General features: G+C 44.4%; 1 protein-coding gene across 4 annotated transcripts; it reads left to right on the top strand.

The window, feature by feature from the left end:
* The first annotated feature begins 2,767 nt into the window (after positions 1-2,767).
* Positions 2,768-21,547, top strand: ZNF131 (zinc finger protein 131). Of its 4 annotated transcripts, XM_077285537.1 has the most exons (8): positions 2,768-2,959; positions 5,312-5,449; positions 6,709-6,810; positions 10,775-10,919; positions 13,220-13,574; positions 13,677-13,899; positions 17,712-17,842; positions 18,480-21,547. In XM_077285537.1, the coding sequence occupies exons 2-8, from the start codon at positions 5,326-5,328 to the stop codon at positions 19,134-19,136; spliced, it is 1,737 nt and encodes a 578-aa protein (XP_077141652.1). In that variant the 5' UTR covers positions 2,768-2,959; positions 5,312-5,325; the 3' UTR covers positions 19,137-21,547. The 4 variants fall into 4 exon arrangements, with proteins under 4 accessions (XP_077141652.1, XP_077141627.1, XP_077141636.1 ...); XM_077285512.1 differs by having other exon boundaries at positions 13,220-13,899; positions 18,480-19,976; XM_077285521.1 differs by having other exon boundaries at positions 2,833-2,959; positions 5,317-5,449; positions 13,220-13,899; positions 18,480-19,976.
* Positions 21,548-21,897: the final 350 nt, after the last annotated feature.

Genomic DNA, 21,897 nt, shown 5'->3' with positions numbered 1-21,897 from the left:
AAAATGTATTTATTTCCATTTTCCCGTTAGGGTTAGGGTTGGGGCTAGGGTTGGAGCTAAAGTTAGGGTTAGGGTTGGGGCTAAAGTTAGGGTTGGGGCTAAAGTTAGGGTTGGGGCTAAAGTTAGGGTTTGGATTACATTTACAGTTGGAATTAGGGATGGGAATAGGGTTAGGGGTGTGGTTAGGGTTATGGTTGGGATTAGGGTAAGGGGTGTGTCTGGATTAGGGTATCAGTTATAATTGGGGGGTTTCCACTGTTTAGGCACATCAGGGGCTCTCCAAACGCGACATGGCGTCCGATCTCAATTCCAGCCAATTCTGCGTTGAAAAAGTAAAACAGTGCTCCTTCCCTTCTGAGCTCTCCCGTGCGCCCAAACAGGGGTTTACCCCAACATATGGGGTATCAGTGTACTCGGGACAAATTGGACAACTTTTGGGGTCCAAGTTCTCTTGTTATCCTTGGGAAAATAAAAATTGGGGGGGCTAAAAATCATTTTTGTGGGGAAAAAAAATATTTTTTATTTTCACGGCTCTGTGTTGTAAACTATAGTGAAACACTTGGGGGTTCAAAGTTCTCACAACACATCTAGATAAGTTCCTTGTGAGGTCTAGTTTCCAATATGGGGTCACTTGTGGGGGGTTTCTACTGTTTGGGTACATCAGGGGCTCTGCAAATGCAACGTGACGCCTGTAGACCAATCCATCTAAGTCTGCATTGCAAATGGCGCTCCTTCTCTTCCGAGCTCTGCCATGCGCTCAAACAGTGGTTCCCCCCCCATATATGGGGTATCAGCGTACTCAGGACAAATTGTACAACAACTTTTGGGGTCCAATTTATCCTGTTACTCTTGTGAAAATACAAAACTGGGGGCTAAAAAATAATTTTTGTGGAAAAAAAAAATATTTGTTATTTTCACGGCTCTGCGTTATAAACTGTAGTGAAACACTTGGGGGCTCAAAGCTCTCAAAACACATCTAGATAAGTTCCTTAGGGGGTCTACTTTCCAGAATGGTGTCACTTGTGGGGGTTTTAATGTTTAGGCACATCAGGGGCTCTCCAAACGCGACATGGTGTCTCATCTCAATTCCAGTCAATTTAGCATTGAAAAGTCAAACGGCGCTCCTTCCCTTCTGAGCTCTGCCATGCGCCCAAACAGTCGTTTACCCCCACATATGGGGTATCAGCGTACTCAGGACAAATTGCACAACAACTTTTGGGGTCCAATTTCTTCTCTTACCCTTGGGAAAATAAAAAATTGGGGGCGAAAAGATCATTTTTGTGAAAAAATATGATTTTTTATTTTTACTGGTCTGCATTATAAACTTCTGTGAAGCACTTGGTGGGTCAAAGTGCTCACCACACATCTAGATAAGTTCCTTAGGGGGTCTACTTTCCAAAATAGTGTCACTTGTGGGGGGTTTCAATGTTTAGGCACATCAGGGGCTCTCCAAACGCAACATGGCGTCCCATCTCAATTCCAGTCAATTTTGCATTGAAAAGTAAAACGGTGCTCCTTCCCTTACGAGCTCTGCCATGCGCCCAAACAGTGGTTTACCCCCACATATGGGGTATCAGCGTACTCAGGACAAATTGTACAACTTTTGGGGTCCATTTTCTCCTGTTACCCTTGGTAAAATAAAACAAATTGGAGCTGAATTAAATTGTGTGTGAAAAAAAAGTTAAATGTTCATTTTCATTTAAACATTCCAAAAATTCCTGTGAAACACCTGAAGGGTTAATAAACTTCTTGAATGTGGTTTTGAGCACCTTGAGGGGTGCAGTTTTTAGAATGGTGTCACACTTGGTTATTTTCTATCATATAGACCACTCAAAGTGACTTCAAATGAGATGTGGTCCCTAAAAAAAAATGGTGTTGTAAAAATGAGAAATTGCTGTTCAACTTTTAACCCTTATAACTCCCTAACAAAAAAAATGTTGGTTCCAAAATTGTGCTGATGTAAAGTAGACACGTGGGAAATGTTACCTATTAAGTATTTTGTGTGACATATGTCTGTAATTTAAGGGCATAAAAATTCAAAGTTGGAAAATTGCGAAATTTTCAAAATTTTCGCCAAATTTCCGTTTTTTTTCACAAATAAACGCAAGTTATATCGAAGAAATTTTACCACTAACATGAAGTACAATATGTCACGAGAAAACAATGTCAGAATCACCGGGATCCGTTGAAGCGTTCCAGAGTTATAACCTCATAAAGGGACAGTGGTCAGAATTGTAAAAATTGGCCCAATCATTAACGTGCAAACCACCCTTGGGGGTGAACATGACAAAGTATAGGAGCAGCCAGGTCATGTATCTCTATCCATCTGATGGTGAAACGGCCGCACTGGGCCCATCCCGTGTGAACCAGGCCTTACACAGCCGCAGCTACTGGGGAAAGTTACGACTATAAAAATAAACGGTGACATAGACCTAATTTGTAACACATTTCTGATTTTTGCCCCCATAGCTGTAGCCGGATGTTTCCAGGTCATTTTCTCCGCACACGGGATTCTCTCTTTTGCCGCACTCGGATTCCTCCCGTTTTCCAGGAGTAAAGTGAGCGGCGTCATCGGAAACTATACCCTGCTCCGCAATAACAAGACGCCCTGCTCCTGTGGGGTCAGAAAGCGGACAGTTATGGCTGAAGGGATGGAAGGGGTTAAGCGCCAGGACTCTGCGCTCCAGCTCTTGTCAGACTACAACTCCCAGCAGGCTGTGCGGCCGGGCACCAAGGCCTGGAGTGCGGCTCTCCGCCCGCCTGCACAGCTGCGCCCGTTCTGTGTCCCACACCCGGCGCCTCACGCTGCTTCTCCTCCACACGTTTTCCCGCCAGTTAGCGGCTCCATGACGCCACTTCCGGTGCGGGGGCTGCTGGGAAGCCGAGCCGCCCGCCCTCTCCCCACAGCCATCCGCAGTCGCTAGGAGGAGGCCGCGGGCAGCCAGCGTCACTAGTGGCGGTGAGTACCGGGAGGCCGATAGTCGGGGCCGAGGCTGCGGGTTAGGGGAGCCGGGTTCTTCTCGTCACAATGGCGGGGGAGAGACCCGCAGCGTGTGAGGGGGAGATTTTAATGCGCGTTTTGATGACGTAATGACGACTTGCGCCGACACAGTGGAGAATGGAGCGTCGGCCCGTACTGAGAGGCTGCTGACGGAGGACACCGTGTCACTGACCTCCGCGGCGTGTGGTGGGGTGGGACAGCGCTGTGTGCGGGGTCACCCGCGGGTAGTCACAGCCGATTTGGGGGGATCAGCAGGAGGGCGGTAAAGTTAGGCCTTCCGGTTGCTAGGTGAAAGCCGTGATTGGTTAAGAGCGCAGCGTGATGCTCGGCGAGTAGCCAATAGGAAATGAGAGGGGCGGTGTGTGACGTCACGTGAAAAGGCTCAGCTGGAAAAGCGCAGACTGGGAAATATACACTGCAGTTACCATAGCAACTGGTGACCTCACTGCTTTCAGTTTCCAAGTGAGAGCTGCAGTCTGGTTACTCTGGGCAACTCCTGAGGGGAGGACACTGTCCGGTCACACTCACCCCCCCACAATCACTAGTTCAGTTCTTCGGCTGCAGATTGTCTCTTGCTGGTCTGTCATGTTTTAATTAAAGCTTCTTAGTTTTTGATACTTTCTAGAATTTGGTGTTGACAACTTTATTGATAATCAGGTGCGGATTACATGGGTTATTGGTGCGTGGCCACATTTTTCTGCATCTAATACAAGTCTATGGGGAACATCTGCACATAACAGTCAGCGTACGGGCGGGAGACACTGACACTGTGCGGGGATTCTATACAGCCATCCAGAATACGAAGGGTCAAAGCTCATAATGGAAACGTATTAGTCCCCACCCTTATATAAGGCTGTGCAGGTTTCCTATAGTAACCAGGTATGTGGCGTTCTGTCACTGATCGGCTCTTCAGCCTGGAAACCGCTGCTCTGCTGATCACACTGCGGATAGCCCTGTGCTTTCCCTGGCATGTGAATACGGCAGAAACAGAGGGATTTTATATATATATATATATATATATATATATATATGTGTGTGTGTGTATATGTATATTACACACATGTATAGACACTGCTCAAAAAATAATGGGAACCCTAAAATCCCACATCCTAGATATCACTGAATGGAATATTCCAGTGAAAGTCTGAGAGATAGGAGGATGACAGGACGAGGATCTCACAGACTTACGCTGACAGCTTGTGATCATTGGGGTCACAAGATGGCGGTGCAGGACTGGAGCAGCGGCAGGGACAAATGACGACGGTGGCTGGTAAGTATAATACCGGAGCAATGCTACAGTGGTGCTTTCAGAACTCTTGGGAAATCTTCTCCTGCTCATTTCTATGGTAAATACACTTCCTTCACACGATGAGATGTTTGAGCCGCTGTTTTTTTTTTTTGTTTTTTTTTATACCTGAAGAGGTTTAAAAAAATAAATAAATAAATAAATAAAACCCTAGTAGAAACAAAAAAAACCAGAGTGTATGTCACATCTTTGAAGCAGATCCTGGTGGAGTCCGATATGGGCTGTGACACCGACTTTGTGTCAACAGCGCTGCAGCCAATCATTGGCTCGGAGATTGGTATTTAAAGAAGCATTCCCATGAATATTTTCTTAAGTGTGTGTCTATGCGCATGTAGTGTCAGCGTATTAATACACTCACCGCCTTCTCCGGGATCCAGCTCCGCTTCTCAGTGACGTCACCGCTCCGCAGCCTCTCCGGGTCACACTGCGCTCTGCATGACCCAGAAGTGGCCTTCACAATGTAAGCCTATGGAGCACCAGAACAGGACTACATAGACTTCGATTATAAAGGAGACATAATGCCCATACTTTTTGGCATGTCCTGGACAGTCATTTTTACCTTAACTGCTTCCTAACTTTACTGCTTGCATACGGTTTGACTTACAGTGACAATATATCCTTTGTATGACCTAAATAGCTTTAAATAAACATTATTCAGGTCATTTTCTACTTTATTCAATTTACCATATAATTTGATGAAAAACTGGAGAAAAATAAAACCTCCCAGATGGTATGAAAATGTGAAAACAAAGCAATTCTGCTATTGTTTTTTGGGTTTTGCTTTTACCGCTCATTGTATAGTAACCAATGACCTGACGATGTGATTACTGAGATCTCAGACTTGTCTAGTTTTGTTTTTGCTTTTTTTTTTTTTTTTTTTTTTTTTTTTTTTACATGTTATTTATTTTACTGGTTAAAATTCAAACAGATGACATTTCCAAAGACGTAATAATCGCCCTGCAAAGCGCAGTGTGAACAGCCCCTGACTCGTCTCTGTTTTTCAGACTAGCTGTGAGGTATGGAAGCGGAGGAGACGATGGGCTGCATGCAGGAATTTCCAGACCACTATAAAGTCATGATGGACCGGTTAAACGAGCAGCGGGAGCTGGACCAATTCACGGACATCACCTTGATTGTGGATGGTAAGTGTCTCCAATCCGATGTTCTGTGTCACATCACAAGCTGAAAATATGCTTTAAAAGAAAATAGACATTAAATAATTTCTTATTACAGAAGTCAAAATTTGCTATTCACGAGTCTCGAAATGATTAGTCATAACCCATGTGAGAAGTGTCTGCAGTACAGACGCCAGTCTATGAACACCGGGTATAGCAACGTCCGTCTCGCTTGTTTACGATGGAGAAGATTACAAGACATTAGAGAGCATTGACTTTGGCATTACACAATGGATAAAGATTGGCCAAACCTATTGATTTTCATGGAACTAGCCGACCATATAATGTTTGGGGGTGTTCTGCTTCTCACCACATGCCAGATATCAGAGAAACTAAGATCAGGCATGTTAGACTTCAGCATGCCCAGTCCTTTTGTTCTAATAGTAGATTCACCACTACGAGAGGTGTTCGACAGCTGGATATTCTCCTCTCCCTTTTGAGAACACATGACCCCTCGGCTGAGTGTGTATGCTATTGGGGAGGCCGAAGAAATAAAGCCCTAATGAGAATAACTGTAGCAAACCATAAGCGGGTGATATTGGGGATTTGCCCTATTGAAAAGGTTGCCCATTGCTTAGATAGATATATATATATTGATGACTGATGTATAGGGTTTGATTGAGAATATCTCAGTGTCCAGTGCACAGATTGGCATTTCTCAGACAGTAGTTGGAGACACCTGATCGGTGGCTGTGCTGGCTGTAGGACCCAAACTGATCTGATTGTTAAAGGGTTCTCCGGTAGTAGAAGGAAAGACAGGAGGACAGCAGTGTGAGCTGCCTCTTTTTACCTCAGCACTTCTGGTGTCTTATTATTAGATCAAATAGACAGGGTGGACAGCAGCGTGAGCAGCCTCTTCTTACCCCAGCACCCTGGTATCTCCAGCATTAGATCAGATAGACAGGGAGGACAGCAGTGTGAGCAGCCTCTTTCCTCAGAACCCCTTTTATATCTAGCATTAGATCAGATAAGGTGGACAGCAATATGAGCAGCCACTTCTTACCTCTGCACGCCTGGTATCTCCAATAGTAGATCATATAAAGACTGTATTTTTATGTTGTTTTTTGTTTGTTTGTTTTTTTGTATCCCCAGAGAATCCCATTAGTGACCTGTCTTAAGGATATGCTTTCAATATCTCACTCCTGGACAACCCCTTTAAAGAATAGGTTTTTTTTATATCTTAGGGAGTGAATACATTATACTAATGCCTCCTGTATTATTTTCAGGACACCATTTCAAAGCCCACAAGGCCGTTCTTGCCGCCTGCAGCCATTTTTTTCACCAATTCTTTAAGGATTTTACGGAAGAGCCGTTGGTGGAAATAGAAGGTAATTTTCGCAGTTATCATGAAAATTTAGTTAACTGTAAACTTTTTTTATTTTTTGACATTATTTCAGAGGTTTTACTGAGCCTGCCACCTTCACTAGGTAGGGATAGCCATTTCTGGGGTCATAATGTGCTTTGGTTATAATATCTGTGTCTCCTGGATGCTTTTTTTGATAGACATCTTGGGTAACTGGGTGAAATACTCACTGCAGCTGTCCGCCATCATTGCCTTCTGCCGCTGCTGTGCCAAAATATGATCAGACTGCTGTATAAGGCCTGGGGGAGAGTGATGGAGGGTGGGCATCCTGGTGCAATGGAGGGTGGGCATCCCGGTGCAATGGAGGGTGGGCATCCCTGTGCAATGGAGGGTGGGCATCCCTGTGCAATGGAGGGTGGGCATCCCTGTGCAATGGAGGGTGGGCATCCCGGTGCAATAAAGGGCAAAGCCGGGATTATTGCGGTGTTCTCATAAATCGGGTAGGGTACTGCCAACATATTTTGGGTAATTTACTAAGCAAAATGCTCCAGGATTGTCATAAAAAACTGGTCTACATTGTGGGATCCACATTAAACCCTGTTGTGATTTTATTTTTTCCTCCCCTTCTTCCAAGAGCTATACATTATTTATTTTTCTGTCCTCCTAGCCCTATGATGGCTTGTTTTTGTTTTTTTTGTTTTTTTTTGTAGACAAGTTGTACTTTTTAATGACACAATTCATTTCATCATTTGATGCACTGGAAAGTGGGGGGGGGGGGGAATTCCAAGTGCCGTGAAATTGCCAAAAAAGTGCATTTCCACAATTTTTTTTTCCTTACCATGTTCATTATATGGTAAACCTTGTAAGAAAAAAAAAAAAAATCTCTTATCTTCATTTTCCGAGGCCTGTAAAGTTTTTCATTTTTCGGGATCTGGGGCTGGATGAGTTATTTGCTCACCGTGCTGCCTTTTTTATTGATACCATTTTGGAGTAGATACAATGTTTTGATCGTATTTTATTGCAATGTTGCAGCAGCTATTTTGATCGATCGGACTTTTGCAAACGCAGCAATACCAAAATAGGTGGGTTTTTAAATGTTTTTATTTTTTTTTTAATGGGGCAAAAGGGGGTGATTTGAACTTTTGTGGGGGGTGGGGGGGTTGTGGTATTTTGTGTTTGTTTTTTGTTTTTTTTCATATTTTTGAAAACTTTTTCTTCATTTTTGACTTTAATAGTCCTTTTAGGAGTCTTGAAGCTACGATCATCTGATCGCCTGTGCTATACAGTCATGACAAAAAAAATCTTTACACTTGTGCTGCAAAAAACGTTACATGTAAAATCTGTGTTTTGATTTCACTTCTTAAATGTGCATTGTGCACACAATGGGGGAGATAATCAAAAACTGTCTAATAGCAAAACTGGCTTAGTGGCCCATAGCAACCAATTAAAGCTCCGCTTTCACTTCTCACACTGCTCTGGTAAAAATGAAAGCTGCACTCTGGTTGCTATGGGAAATTAGGACAGTTATGGTATTAGACACTATTTGATTATGTCCCGCAATGGGTCGAAGAAGAAGCATAAAATGGAAGCGAAACCCTCCCCTTTGACTCTGCTAGAGAAGGGGGATTCGGTGATTGCTGTAGCTAGGGATCTGGGCATGTCAAAAAGCACAATTTCTCGACTGAAGTGGTCGTCGGCGTCATTGCCTCCTGGAAGGGTACCGTAGAGGAGGTCAGGCTCTGGAGCACCTAAGAAGACTTCACCAAGGACTGATAAGCTTTCCAAGCATAAAGTGATGTCAAATCCTTCTATAATCGCCTCTAAACTGAAAAACAAGTCCCCTGCGCTCCTCCAGAACGTCGCAACTAGGACAATTCATCACCGCCTGCAGAAGGACCTGGGTCTACGAAGTCGCCATGCCGCAAAGAAGCCCCCGCACACAGCAACAATGGAGGAGAATAGGCGTGTGCCTTTTTTAAGAAATCTCAAGATTGGACGTCTAAAAAGTGCAAGAAAGTGACGTTTCGTGATGAGCACTAATAGGTTGGTCAGAGAATGCGCACAGATTGTGCCTCACCTGAGTACCGCTCACGGTATGACTCGAAATACATGGTTAAGGCTGTTACACACCCTGACAGTGTGATGGTGAGGGGTGCATTCAGTGGAAGGGTGGAGGGCAGGGTTATACTGTCTCCCCAAGAATGTAAGTTTGAAAGCAAACAGTTATAGTAATGTTTTGGAAGAACATTTGTTTAATTTTTGGGTCATTCATCAGTGACATTTTAGAGTGGCCAGGTAATTCCCCTGACCTTAACCCCATAGAAAGTGCCTGCAATTTAATGAAAAACAAGGCTCGAGACGCGAGCCGGCACCATCAACGTTCTAAAGGAGGCGCTGAGGACTCTGCTGGTGACCATGGACTCCGCGCACTTCACCAGCTGTGCTGAATCCATGCCTAAACCACTGCAGATGGTGATAAGATGTAAGGGTGACATGACAAAATACTAATTGTAAGGAAATATCCACAATAAAACACTTCAATGTTAGATTTTGTGGTTCCATTGAACTTGTAAAGATTTTTTTTGCCGGCACTGTATATAGCAGCTCTCTATGGCAGAAATGACGATCTCCTATGGGCACCAGCCACAGGCCGGTGTTCACAGGAGTATCGTAATGACAGGTGTGGGGGGGTCTTCTGCAGAACCCTAGTGTCATGACAACCCATTGGAGCCCCACGATCGCGTGACGGGGTGTCGATGGGCGGGATTAATAACAAGCTTCCTTCCAGTGTATGTTAAATCCCAATGTCAGTAACTGACAGCAGCATTTATCTGGTTAACAGCTGCGGGCAGAGCACCAATCCACCCACCGTTGTTAAAGGCACGTGATGGCTGATTAAATCAGTCATCATGTGTGAGGAAAGATGTGGACTCAGCGTGCAAGCCCACAGGAAAGGCATAGACATGGCACATGGCGTAAATATACATCAATGGTTGTGATGGATTTATCACATTACCTATCTAAAGGTTAGTTTCGGGTCGATGGAGATCCAAACGATGGGGCCCCACCAATGCTGGGTATGGGTTTCTGAAATGCTTCATTCTTTCTGTGAGACCTCCAGAGATCCTGAGCTCCATTCTCTAGAGCACTGAATGGAGCACTTCAGTGGCCGGTTCTTGGGATTTGTGGGGGAGCATCACCGCTCCTCAAGGTGTCGCCTATATTCTGAGTAGATTATAACTTTTCATGACAGGAAGAAGCCTTGGTCAGAATAGCGAGATCTCGCAGTTCAGGGAGATGTTTATTTTTACTGTTGAGTCATTTAGAAAAGTGTTTAATTTGTGTCTGTTCTTTAAAGGGAATCTGCCAGGTTTTTTCTATGTAATCCGAGAGCCACATGATATAGGGGCAGTGACCCTAATTGCGGCGATGTGTCACTTACTAGGCTGCTTGTTTCAGTAAAATCAGTGTTTTATCAGCAGGATATCATCACCACAGGACTAGTGCTTCATTCCATCTAGGCCTCCTGTTCTGTGTAACCTCGCCCCCCCCCACACACACACACTGGCAGCTTACTGCCTATGCACAGTGTACACAGAAAGCAGCCTATCAGTGGTGGAGGTGGGGTTAGACAGAGCTCAGCGTTCAGAGAACTGCTAGATCTGCAGCAGAGAAAACAGGGAGTTTATCAAAATGACATTGAGCAACTCAGTGACACATCGCTGGAATTGGGGTCCCAGCCTCTACATTATGCTGCCCTCAGATTACATAACAAATGCCTTCTGATAATTTTTTTTTTCTCTTTTAATGCATATTTTGGGTTTTATTTTGCCTTTTGTGACTTGTGAAAGTTCAGTAGTTTTTATAGATTCACAAGTAAAAGAATACAGCTTCACTAGGAGAATGAAATCCTTGTCATGGTTCCCTTCCCAGGTGTGTGGTTGTGTGCATGGGGGTAAATCTAACGGTGTGTTTTATTCCGTACACAGGAGTGAGTAATGCGGCCTTCCGACATCTCATAGAGTTCACATACACGGCAAAACTGATGCTGCAGGGGGAGGAGGAGGCCGTGGACATTTACAAGGCGGCCGAGTATCTCCAGATGCACGAGGCGATCAAAGCACTTGAGTTCAGGTATAAAACGGTCATATGTGCGAGTGTCAATGTTTCTGCTTGGAGAGAGCGGAGTTTTCTGTGTCTTGGGGACAGGATAAAGTAACCTGTGAGAAGTTTCATGCTGCCCGAACCATCAGCTGCATGGATCAGGCACCGGCTGCCGGGAGTGAGGGGTCCCCAGGAGGGCAGTTCTCCTCTAGGTTTTTCCAGCCCGATAGCTTGATTGACAGGCCTCACTGTTTGTGCATGGAGAGAGACTTGTCAGACTAGTAGGGAGCGCGCCTCTGGTCATCTACATCCATAGTAAGTCCTCTCTGAACAGCTGCCGTGCTTCAGAAAAAAGACAGATGCTGGCAATGAGGGAGCCTGTCCCTGATCCACACTGCCTGCCGGTCGGATAGTATAAATCATCTATATGCTGCCTTTGAAGGAGTTAGAAACAGAGTGCAAGCACCGAGTGTAAGCACAGAGCACGCCCGCACAGCAGCATAACACCAGCAAGGTCCAGTATAGAGGAACACCCACTGATTTACCCTTTTATGGACTTGCATTGTGTCACCTTCACATTTACGGCTGACTTATAACATCTGTGGTTAAAGGGGTATTCTAATTTGGACACAGGATATGCCATAAATGACTGATGGATGTGGAAAAATGTGGGTTCCTTGATCCGCCTGGTTAAGCGGTCACCATGTCCACAACTCTATTCGCTTCCATGGGTTTCATAAACATCGGAGCAGAGAGAGGGGCAGGGTCTGTACAGATTTTTGGTGAATAGCCCTGTAAATTATCCTGTATAACCCCTTCCTGACACGTGACATACTATTACGTCAGGCCTTGAGTCCCCTTCTTCGAACAAGGCTCAGAAACTGAGCCAGCCTCATTCCCATCATCTGCCTCTAATAGCGAGGTGGCGCGAGCTCTGTCCACTGCTGTTAACCTGTTAAATGTCTCTGTAAATCCTTGGCGGAAACATTTCCAGCAAGCTACCTAGGGGGCTTGGCACTCTTAGTGGCCATTGACCTCCCTGCGATGATCGCGGGGTGCCAGTGGTTTGCCAAAAGCCCCCTTGCCTTCAATGAGGGTGCTCCTGTGTCAGAAACAGCAGCACGATGGTATGGCTGTACTTTGTTCTCTTTATTTTAGGCAGTATTGCTAGACAGGTTACAGCTGCTGTAAAAAACCCTCAATCCCTAATAATAAACTCCCTGTAAGAAGCTTATTGGGGGGGCTTTTTTTTGGTTGATGAGTGTCCCCCCATATGTCTATGTCCAGTTTTCACTCATAGTAGATTAATAAAGTGTTTAGGTTTGTTTGTTTGTTTGTTTTTTTGAGCCCTCCAAGAGAATATTTAGTGAGCGTATTAAAGGGAATGTGTCAGCAGGTCTTCGCTACCTCGTCTGAGAGCAGCATGATGTAGGCAAAGAGAAGCTGAATCTAACAACGTGACGCTAAGATTACTGGGTGCAGCCGTTCTGACACAATCACAGTTTTTAGCAGAAAGCCGAGCTGAGGAAGCTAACCCCGCCCCCACCACAGCTAACTCTGCCCACACGTCAGCAAACTCCGCCCACACCAGGCTCCGTGTGTACATAGTATATAGACAGTGTGCTGCTTATCACAGGAGGGGGCAGAGTCAGAATTGGAAGCATGTAGCTGACTACTCACAGCAGTGATAATCACCAGGTGATTAAACCTTCAGTGTAAGTAAACAGCACACAGCCAGACATGTGAATTCTGTGTTTTAACCACTGTCCTCAGTTTACACAGTTAAAAACCTGCTGACAGATTACTTTTAAAGTCTCGCAGGCACTTTTTTTTTTTTTTAAATACATCCTTTTTTAATTTTATTTTTGTTAAAATTTTCTTCTTAATTTTTAATAATACAATTTTCTGTATCACCATCTTTAAAAAAAAAAAATAAAATAAAAAAACAGAAATCTTTCAATTTTCTTACTAAAATAAATACTAGACTCTCTCGCTTTCTGGTCGGTGCCATTCACAGTAGGTGATTATCACAGCTCCCCTCCTCCCCCTGCCTTCACATAGCGCTTGACCCAGATCAGAGCATGCCTAGAAAACGCCTATAGAAGTGAGTCCAGAGCTATTGTATGCCTGGGTGGCTGCTGTACACGCATGTGCGTCCTCCTCCGCCTGAGAAGAAGCGATGGGCGCTAGCACCTGCACCAGTGTAAGTTATCCTGCAAATAATGCAATGATAACTAGTTTTTACATATTATTTTGCTGTAGATACTTAACCCCTGTAATCGCATCCATGAACCTTCCAAGCATTTATTGAGCCTGTATGTATTTACTAGGAACAAAGAAACCATCGTCTTCGAAGAAAAGCCACAAGAAGGAGAAAGTGTGAAAAGATGGAAGATTTTGGACACAAGTAACATGATCACCGAAAGTTTGCCGAATTCAGAAGGCGAGCCAGTGGAGATTGAGGTAGAAATAACAGAAGGAACCATAGAGTTAGAGGAGAACGTGGAGGCTCTGGAGGCCGTGACCTCCCCAGAACATTCTGTGAAATACCTCCAGAGCACCGGCACGTCGGACGACTCCGCGCTGGCGCTCCTAGCAGACATTACCAGTAAATACCGCCAAGGCGAGAGAAAAAGGCCGCTTGAAGAAGACAGCGCCAACGAGAGCGACGCTGCGGGCAAACAGGTAGAAGGCATAGAGGTTATGGAAGTTCATCTGTCACATGTCAACAACATGTTCCATTGTCAGAAATGCAGTCGTTCATTTAAATTGTTTTACCATTTAAAGGAGCACATGAAATCACACTCCGCTGACAATTATAAGTGTGAAATATGCAATAAAAGCTACGTGCGGGAGATTGCGTGGAAGCAACACCTCACCTGTTATCATCCGGAAGAAACCGGCAGCTACAAAAGGCCGAAACCTGTCAAAAAAATCCACGTTTGTCAGTACTGCGATAAACAGTTTGATCACTTTGGACATTTTAAGGAACACCTAAGGAAACATACAGGTAATATTGGCCATAGGTGCACAGGCACGGCTCGGGGCAGCAGCTGCTGCAGAACTACTTGTTGGAATCATGGCTAGTACGCCTAAGGCTATGTGCACACTATGTCTATAAAACGCGGTCAGAACTACAGTTTTTTCCAAAACCCTTCAGGGAAACTACTTCGGTCCTATTCCTGAAGCGTCTTTGCTGGCATCTTTTCAGGATTTTTTCTGCCGGATTCTTTGCTCTGTATTTTCTAGTATAAAAAAACGGATGTCTGCCAGAGAAAGCCTCCGAAGAACGAACATCTTACTACTTTTAACCGCTTTAAAGAAATGACGTAAGACGGATCTTGCACACAGTGATGTCTTTTTGACGTTGCTGTGCATTTTTTTTTGCCGGGCTTTTTCAGGAGGTTTCCAAGCAGTATCCTGACAAAGACGTGGTGTGCACATAACCGAAGAGCTAAGGACTGTTCAGCTGGTTGTCATTGACCATTGTGCAGCTCTCATTCACAGTTGGGGGTCGGGCCCATTTTCTGCTCAATTATCCTAAAGAATCCCACTGTCAAGTCATTTCTTAATTCAGCATTAACACTGTAAAAACACCCCACCCCCAGGAAATAATGATGGAATTACATTTTTTTTAAACCGTGTTTCTTTTTGTTTTTGTTTTTTTTAGTCGATTATATAGTAAAATGAATGGTGTCGTGCAAAAAAAAAAAATAGCCCTCATATCGCTATGGACAGAAAAATTATGTCTATGGTTCTTGAGGTGGGGGGAATGCAAAAGCTCGCCCCTTAATTCCGCACCTAATACAGTTTCAAGCAAACCCCTTTTGGAGGCTTCTTTCTTGAAAATATCCATAAAATCGTTTTATGATTTGACCAGTGATCTGCTAATTAGTGGGTGACTAGTTGTGGGACTGTTGTTGTCCCCCCCAGACTAATCGTCCCATTAATCTTGGTATCGCGCCCCTGTGGACATAAGGAACGTTATTTCTCAACAGCAGCATCACCACCAGACCTCGTGCACGCGTGTAGCGTTCACCCTCCCGTACTATGCGTATTAACGCTGTCTACGCTCCCCGGCTTCATCTGCACACTGTGCATGCCCAGGGGGCAGCGGAGAGAGTAGCTTTCCCATCCACTGAGGAGCCGTAGACAGTCGCCAGGGAGGGTGAGCATAGTGCGTACTCATGAACCAATGATGTTCCTAATGACATGATTAGTCCAGGGTATAACAACGCCCCAACGACTAGTCGCCCACTAATTAATCTTTATTGAAATGTCATTAAACGACCAACAAAACATATATAGCACCTACCAGGCAAACAATTTGTAAGTTTCCCTACAGCTGACTAACCCAGTGGTAGAATGGGAAAGTGGGGTGGGTGTATCCAATTCACCCTATTAACCTCCGATGTGACCCTGCCTTACCAGCGGAGGTTGGCGCCCTCACTTGAACTCAAATTGCCGCCCCCGTGGACATGCGCAGATCTGGAATGGGGACAAACCTATAACGGGGAGTTAGATGGATAACCCCTCGTCTGTTTCACCTAGAATCTCACCGGCCGGCCCTCTGAGCTATATAAAGGCACCACTGCCTCCTGTTCACTCACACCTGCCACCAGGCACTGTACTCACAGTCCCATATGCCTCCTGACAATCATGGGAGGGAAACGCCTCGAGGATGAAATCGTGGTTCTATGATCAAAATAATATATGTCCACCCACTAATTAGCAGTTCATCACTGGCCAAATTATAAGACCGATTCATAAAGCAAGAAGCCACACAAGGGGTTTTGTTTGAAACTGTAATAAGACAGGAATGACGCCATGATGCGGATGGGGAAGTTGTCAAGTTCTTTTTAAAAGGTTTCAAAAACATTTCTAAATGATGTGCACATGGTACGTTACATTACTTCCTAGTGTAGCCTTATTAGCCCAGGTGCCCCCATCGTCCTCCAGCCGCTGCACGCTGGGTCCGGGCAGGGTCTAGTCCAGGTCTGTACCCCACCCTGGACAGGACTTCACGGATCATAACCTGACCGCTGTAGGGAGTGAAGGAGGCTGTCTGCTAACTGCAGCAGGTACACGGCCTCCCCCGGTCTACATCGGAGGACAACTTAGCCAGCTGCCCCCTTACTAACTGCTGTGTTCATGTGCCCACACAGTAACACTTCTTGTCAAAAGTAGAAGCGTAAGAGCGGATCTCCTGGGACCCCTAGTGCATGGTCAGACATGGGCTGATGAGAATACACTGGTGAGTTATCAAATTCATCATGTGCAGATCATATAGCAACATGTTTAATGTTCCAGAAGCCCCCATCATTGATCATTTTATCTAATGCTTTAAAAAAAGTTCCCCCTTCCACAATATGACCCTCCCCCCAGAGGTGATTAACCCACCCTGCGGATTTTATCAAGGGGAAAGTGTGTTAGCCCCCTCCCCCGAATGGCACCACGTCATTTGTGGATGGGGCTTTTGTGGATATTCAACAGCTGCGGTTCTTAAAATGTCTTCATTAGGGAATGTTACATGCATGGAGCGTCTGTTCCCTAATGACGAGATTAGCACCATTACCAAACGGGAACCAGAGAACGGAATAAACCACGTGCTATGGCAATCGTATGCGTGTGTGTGGTTTTTACTCCTCGGTTTAGCTTACTGTAATAGGCATGCAAATAACTGATTTCTGTGAATATGGCTGCTCCATACAGTGGACGTCGTCACTATCAGTCCACACTGGAAGCCATGAATGGTGGAAAGCAATCCGAATAAATCTGCAAGCTTGACTCCAACTATTATTAATCTCATTTATACCAATATCAGCAGGTTTTTTAAATAATAGAAGCATTAAAACGTAACTTTTACTATGTTACTCGATAAAATGGTGTATACAAACAGAGTCACAAAGGTGCTGGTGCTAACATACACAGACAACACAAAACGAACGAACCATATATAAAAATCACTGCTTTAAATCATCCCTGGGGACCTATTCATGGCCGCTAGGGAGTCCTGAAAGACTCAACGCTGCACGAGGAGTATGATGACTACCAGTAGCAGCAGATGAGTATACTTTGAATAGGTGGACACAATACGAGATCCCACTAGGTGGCCGTTGCGGACACACACCCTGAGTGGTTTCCGGTAGTGGAAAACGGTGTTACTGTCTGTTTAGCCACGGTTTGAGAAATGTTCAGTCCATCTAGGACCCAGGGTATCTAGGGTCCTATGTTGATTTGCATATATGGTATATTGCATATGTACACTGCTATTAGTACTGTATTTCACATCCCCCACAAAGGAGCCCCATGAGAGGCGTCCCCAGGCATACCCAGTGTATCTAAGCGGGTGGTCCCCGTCTCAGGGGTGAGTGTTACCACCATTGTCCATTAGATTACATTGGTAGGGGAGATTTCCTCGGCTGTGGCACGTTGGACTCAACTGTAGTTGGGCAGCTTATCTCTGTATCCAATGGTGGCCATGAATAGGTCCCCAGGGATGATTTAAAGCAGTGATTTTTATATATGGTTCGTTCGTTTTGTGTTGTCTGTGTATGTTAGCACCAGCACCTTTGTGACTCTGTTTGTATACACCATTTTATCGAGTAACATAGTAAAAGTTACGTTTTAATGCTTCTATTATTTCAAAAACCTGCTGATATTGGTACGTTTTGATCATTGGTTTTTTGATTCATACAATTTATTTAAGCCAGGCTAGTACAGACATTAATCTCATTTATGTTTATCTGCACGGCAGACATATTGTATTGTGACTTTTTTTCTCAACTAATTTACTGTAATATTTTTATTTTTGGCAAATAGGTGAAAAACCCTTCGAATGTCCAAACTGTCACGAGCATTTTGCTAGGAACAGCACCCTTAAATGTCACCTCACCGCCTGTCAGTACGGTGTCGGTGCGAAGAAGGGAAGGAAGAAATTGTATGAATGCCAGGTAGGTGGCTCCACACGTGCTGTGAATGTTTGCTTTGGTAGAGGGTCGACCACCGAGAGCCGGGCAGAGATCCCAACAATAGGGAGGTGGAATCAGTTGTGCCCAGGATGGAGTGGCAGCACATGGCTGGGAAAGGTCCACAGGACATTGTAGTGAGTAGATCATCTATGTCTGATTGATCGGGGTCCGGCACCCCCACCAGTCAGCTGTTACTGGCAGCCGCCAGTACTGCTCGATTGCGGAGCTGCTTAGTCTTCTGACTGGGCCTTAGACAGGGCATGACCTAAAAGTGCCACAGTTCACAATGTTTGGTTTCTAATAAGTCAACCAAGAGGAAGGTATACGGAAGAGCTTTGTACATAACGTGTCTGAGGTGATACATCAAATCAATGGCGTAGCATGCGCCGTGTAATGTGGCCATCTTCTGTTGGCCGGCACTAGTCTTGGGCTGTAATAATCCGCTCCGCCGAGACTGGTGTATTATTTCTTTGCTCCCAAAGATGATCGTTGTGAAATTGTGTGAAGCCTACCAATGTATATAGCTAGTGGGGCATAGTGCGACCTACGGTGTGATGCATGAGATACCAAATATGTATAATTAGCATCTTTTTTTTTTTTTTTTCCCCTTCGTTACTAGGTCTGTGATAGCGTCTTTAATTGCTGGGACCAGTTTAAAGACCACCTAGTTCTTCACACCGGTGAGAAACCCAACCACTGCACATTGTGCGACATGTGGTTTATGCAGGGCACTGAACTAAGGAAACATCTCCGCGACACTCACAACATCTCCGAGAGAATAGTGACCGAGGTCGTAATTTCATCCGAACAAACAGAAACGGAGACCGTGCCTTCCATGGCGTTTGTGGAGGAGGTGGAACAAGTCCACGTGGTGCCGGTGGATCAAGTAATTCAAGTTCAAGTCGATCCACCTCAACTAACGGTCGGTCACTTGCACCAAGATCTCCTAGAAGTGAACCAAGTGAAAGGTGCACACATACTGGATCTACAGACGCAGGTCCACATGGGTCACATAGAGGTGGAGCATCTTCAGATAGACCCGGGGACCGAGGTTCACGTTGAGGAGGCGCACATTGAACATGTCAATCAGATACACATGGAGGAGGTGGAGGCAGAACTCCTGGACGAGTCCAATATTCAACATATTGAACACACTATTGAGGAACAATCCTGCCAGGCGGAGGTGGCCACACTTCATCACATCGTTCACACAGGATCTGAGAACATACAGATAAGACAGATGGAGATGACACACATAGAAGCTGCGGCTGAATAGGACGCAGTCTTAACACAGAAGGCTGCCTTCTGTTCACACAGGATTTTAGAAATGCTCCTCCATGTGCCAGCCCTGGAACGCCTGGTGCTACATTCTTCCGTTTACCTCATCGAAAAGGGAATGATTATGTTAATTACATGGATATAGCCCAATGTTTTGCTCCTAATAACCTTCTGTCTTCACGACCTGTTCAGTATTGATCAGTAATGTCTGGCAGCGTATTTCAGGGGTTATTCTGTTCTATACAGACATGCCATAGATGCATGACCCACTTCTATCTCCAGAATGGGGCCCCATCAGGAGAGGCGGCCGTGCATACATGACTCTCTCCATTTACTTGTATGGGAGTTGCAAAAATTGCAGAACATGCTTGTAAATGAACGGGGAGAGCATGGGACTCGGCACATTTTGGAACGAGTCACTAGCTCAGTTTTCCCAATTCATTTACAAGTATGTGTGGATAATTCCCATTTAAATGAATGGTCAGCCGCACATACACGGCCACCTCTCCGCCGAGACATTGCCCTTACAAGTATCATGCATTTTTTTATGTATAAATGTAGAAGATGCGACTACCCTTCTACAAGAAGACACCCATCAGTTGTCAATTATAGCGCTTAAAATGTACTCTCTTCCTGCACATTGTAAAGGTTTTGTTCTCAGTAATGACCACAGGTAGAGCAGCTAAAGGATTTATCTCTAAGACTTGTATGTTCCCATCACCCCTTCAGCTACTTCAATACATAGGCATCCAACCAGTTGGCTCTATTCTGGGTGCAAGGTAATTAGAAAAGAGGACAAACTAAAATAAAAAAAATAATAATTTATGTGTAATTACTCATTAAAGGGGTTGTCTCAAGTTCTTATGTGGTTAAAATTGCAATATGCTTGGAAAAACTAGCAACTTTGCAGTTTTACTTCTTCTAAAAATCCTTTTTCATTCTCAAGAACGGAAAGAGTTTGAATTCTATATTGTACAGCTCGTTGTCTAGGTTACCGGCCACCCTGCTATCTGAGTGGTCAGCTAATTAGGTAAGAAGCTGGCGCTACTGTGGGTATGGTCAGATCATTGGATTCGACCAGCCTCCATGCCCTGCGCTTCTTCCAAGCTGTAGAGTCAAAGCTGCCTCTCTCTGCTAGCTGACTGGGAGAGCCACAGTTAGGAACAGCGTTGTAACCGTGCCGCTGGTCCGAACTGTCAATCATCAGGAAGGCACCGCCTCCAGCAAAGCCAAAGGCTGGGAGTGGTGTGTTCTGAAGAAATGGAGTTGCGAGAACCCCTTTAATTTTCTGCCATTATGTACTCCTATGTATTTACTGGATTTTTTTCTTTAAGAATTAATTCCTTTGTTATTTTACAATGTTGGTCACCCTTGTAAAGTAATTGCTAGTTTTATAGGGGGTCTTTTCTAACCGAACTATAAATTGTATGCCACACATTCTCCAAATTACTACACTTCAGCAACCTTTTGCCTGTATAGTGCAGCATCGCTAATATTTAAGAATGACCTAGTAGCTCTTGTATTTACCCTGTTTACTTGGTTTAGCCATTTTTGGGTTGTCTGCAAAGTCGATTCCTTCTTCAGAGTGTCATTCCCCAATTTCAGCTTACATTTCCCATGATGCCACTGGCATTGTGGAGCAGGTGCAGTCTCATCACGCTGCTTGTTCTGCTTTGAGCCCTAGCTAAGTGCAGCAATGATCAGTGACATAACTGCTGTCCCCTGACTCACACAGTCTTGTTGTATACTATGTACATATGTCCATTGCCTCCTGCATGTGATGGGTTCCTCCCTGTAAGCTCTTACAAGCAGGAGGCGGGGGTGAGATGGACTATCTTATAGGATACACTGGATAGGTGATGTCATCTTGTATTTCACAGAAAGTCAGCGTATGATTTTCTGTTTATACCTTAGCACAGGTACTGGACTTGGGGTGAAACTAGGGATCACATGACCCAACTTCTTATAATGAAGGGGTGAAAATATATAGGTGCAACAGATTATTATTGCAGAATTAGAATTATATGTGCAAAACACTTTTGCTGGTTAGCTAACCTGCAAACCTGTCGGGCTTCTCAGTCTGCCTTCAACTCAGAGGCAAATCTGTCTTAACATAAAAAAAGATGGCTTTAAGATTTTGGGAATTTTATATCAACCTGGCATATTAATTTGTCTTAAAGAGATCTTCTTCTTCTTTTTTTTTAACACATATCCAAATGGGTGCAGGCAAATAGCTGGTTAGAAAGGAACCCCTTTAAATTTGCTTCATATAAAAATAACAAAATGGGGGGCAGCACGATGGCGTCAGTGGCAGAGAACACCCCTCTGGTGTTACTGGCTTTCAAAAATAGAAATGTAAAGCCAAGATTACTTCATTATATTCATAAATAATTTTATTTCAAGTGTATGAAAAAGGAAACCAGTTATTCTCCATCTCCCAGTATGGGAGCTGAATGTGAAAGCGGCACTCTGACACTAGTTGTTTGCACTTACAGGTGCTTCTCATAAAATTAGAATATCATCAAAAAGTGAATTTATTTCAGTTCTTCAATACAAAAAGTGAAACTCGTATATTAGTCAATACAAGCAGAGTGATGTATTTCAAGTGTTTATTTTTGTTAATGTTGATGATTATGGCTTACAGCCAATGAAAACCCAAAAGTCATTATCTCAGTAAATTAGAATACTTTATAACACCAGCTTGAAAAATGATTTTAAAATCCAGAATGTTGGCCTACTGAAATGTATGTTCAGTAAAT

Source organism: Ranitomeya variabilis, chromosome 1 (assembly GCF_051348905.1).
Source record: "Ranitomeya variabilis isolate aRanVar5 chromosome 1, aRanVar5.hap1, whole genome shotgun sequence".
NCBI lineage: Eukaryota > Metazoa > Chordata > Amphibia > Anura > Dendrobatidae > Ranitomeya > Ranitomeya variabilis.
The sequence above is the reverse complement of the archived record's forward strand: the minus strand, read 5'-3'. Positions and strand labels throughout refer to the sequence as shown.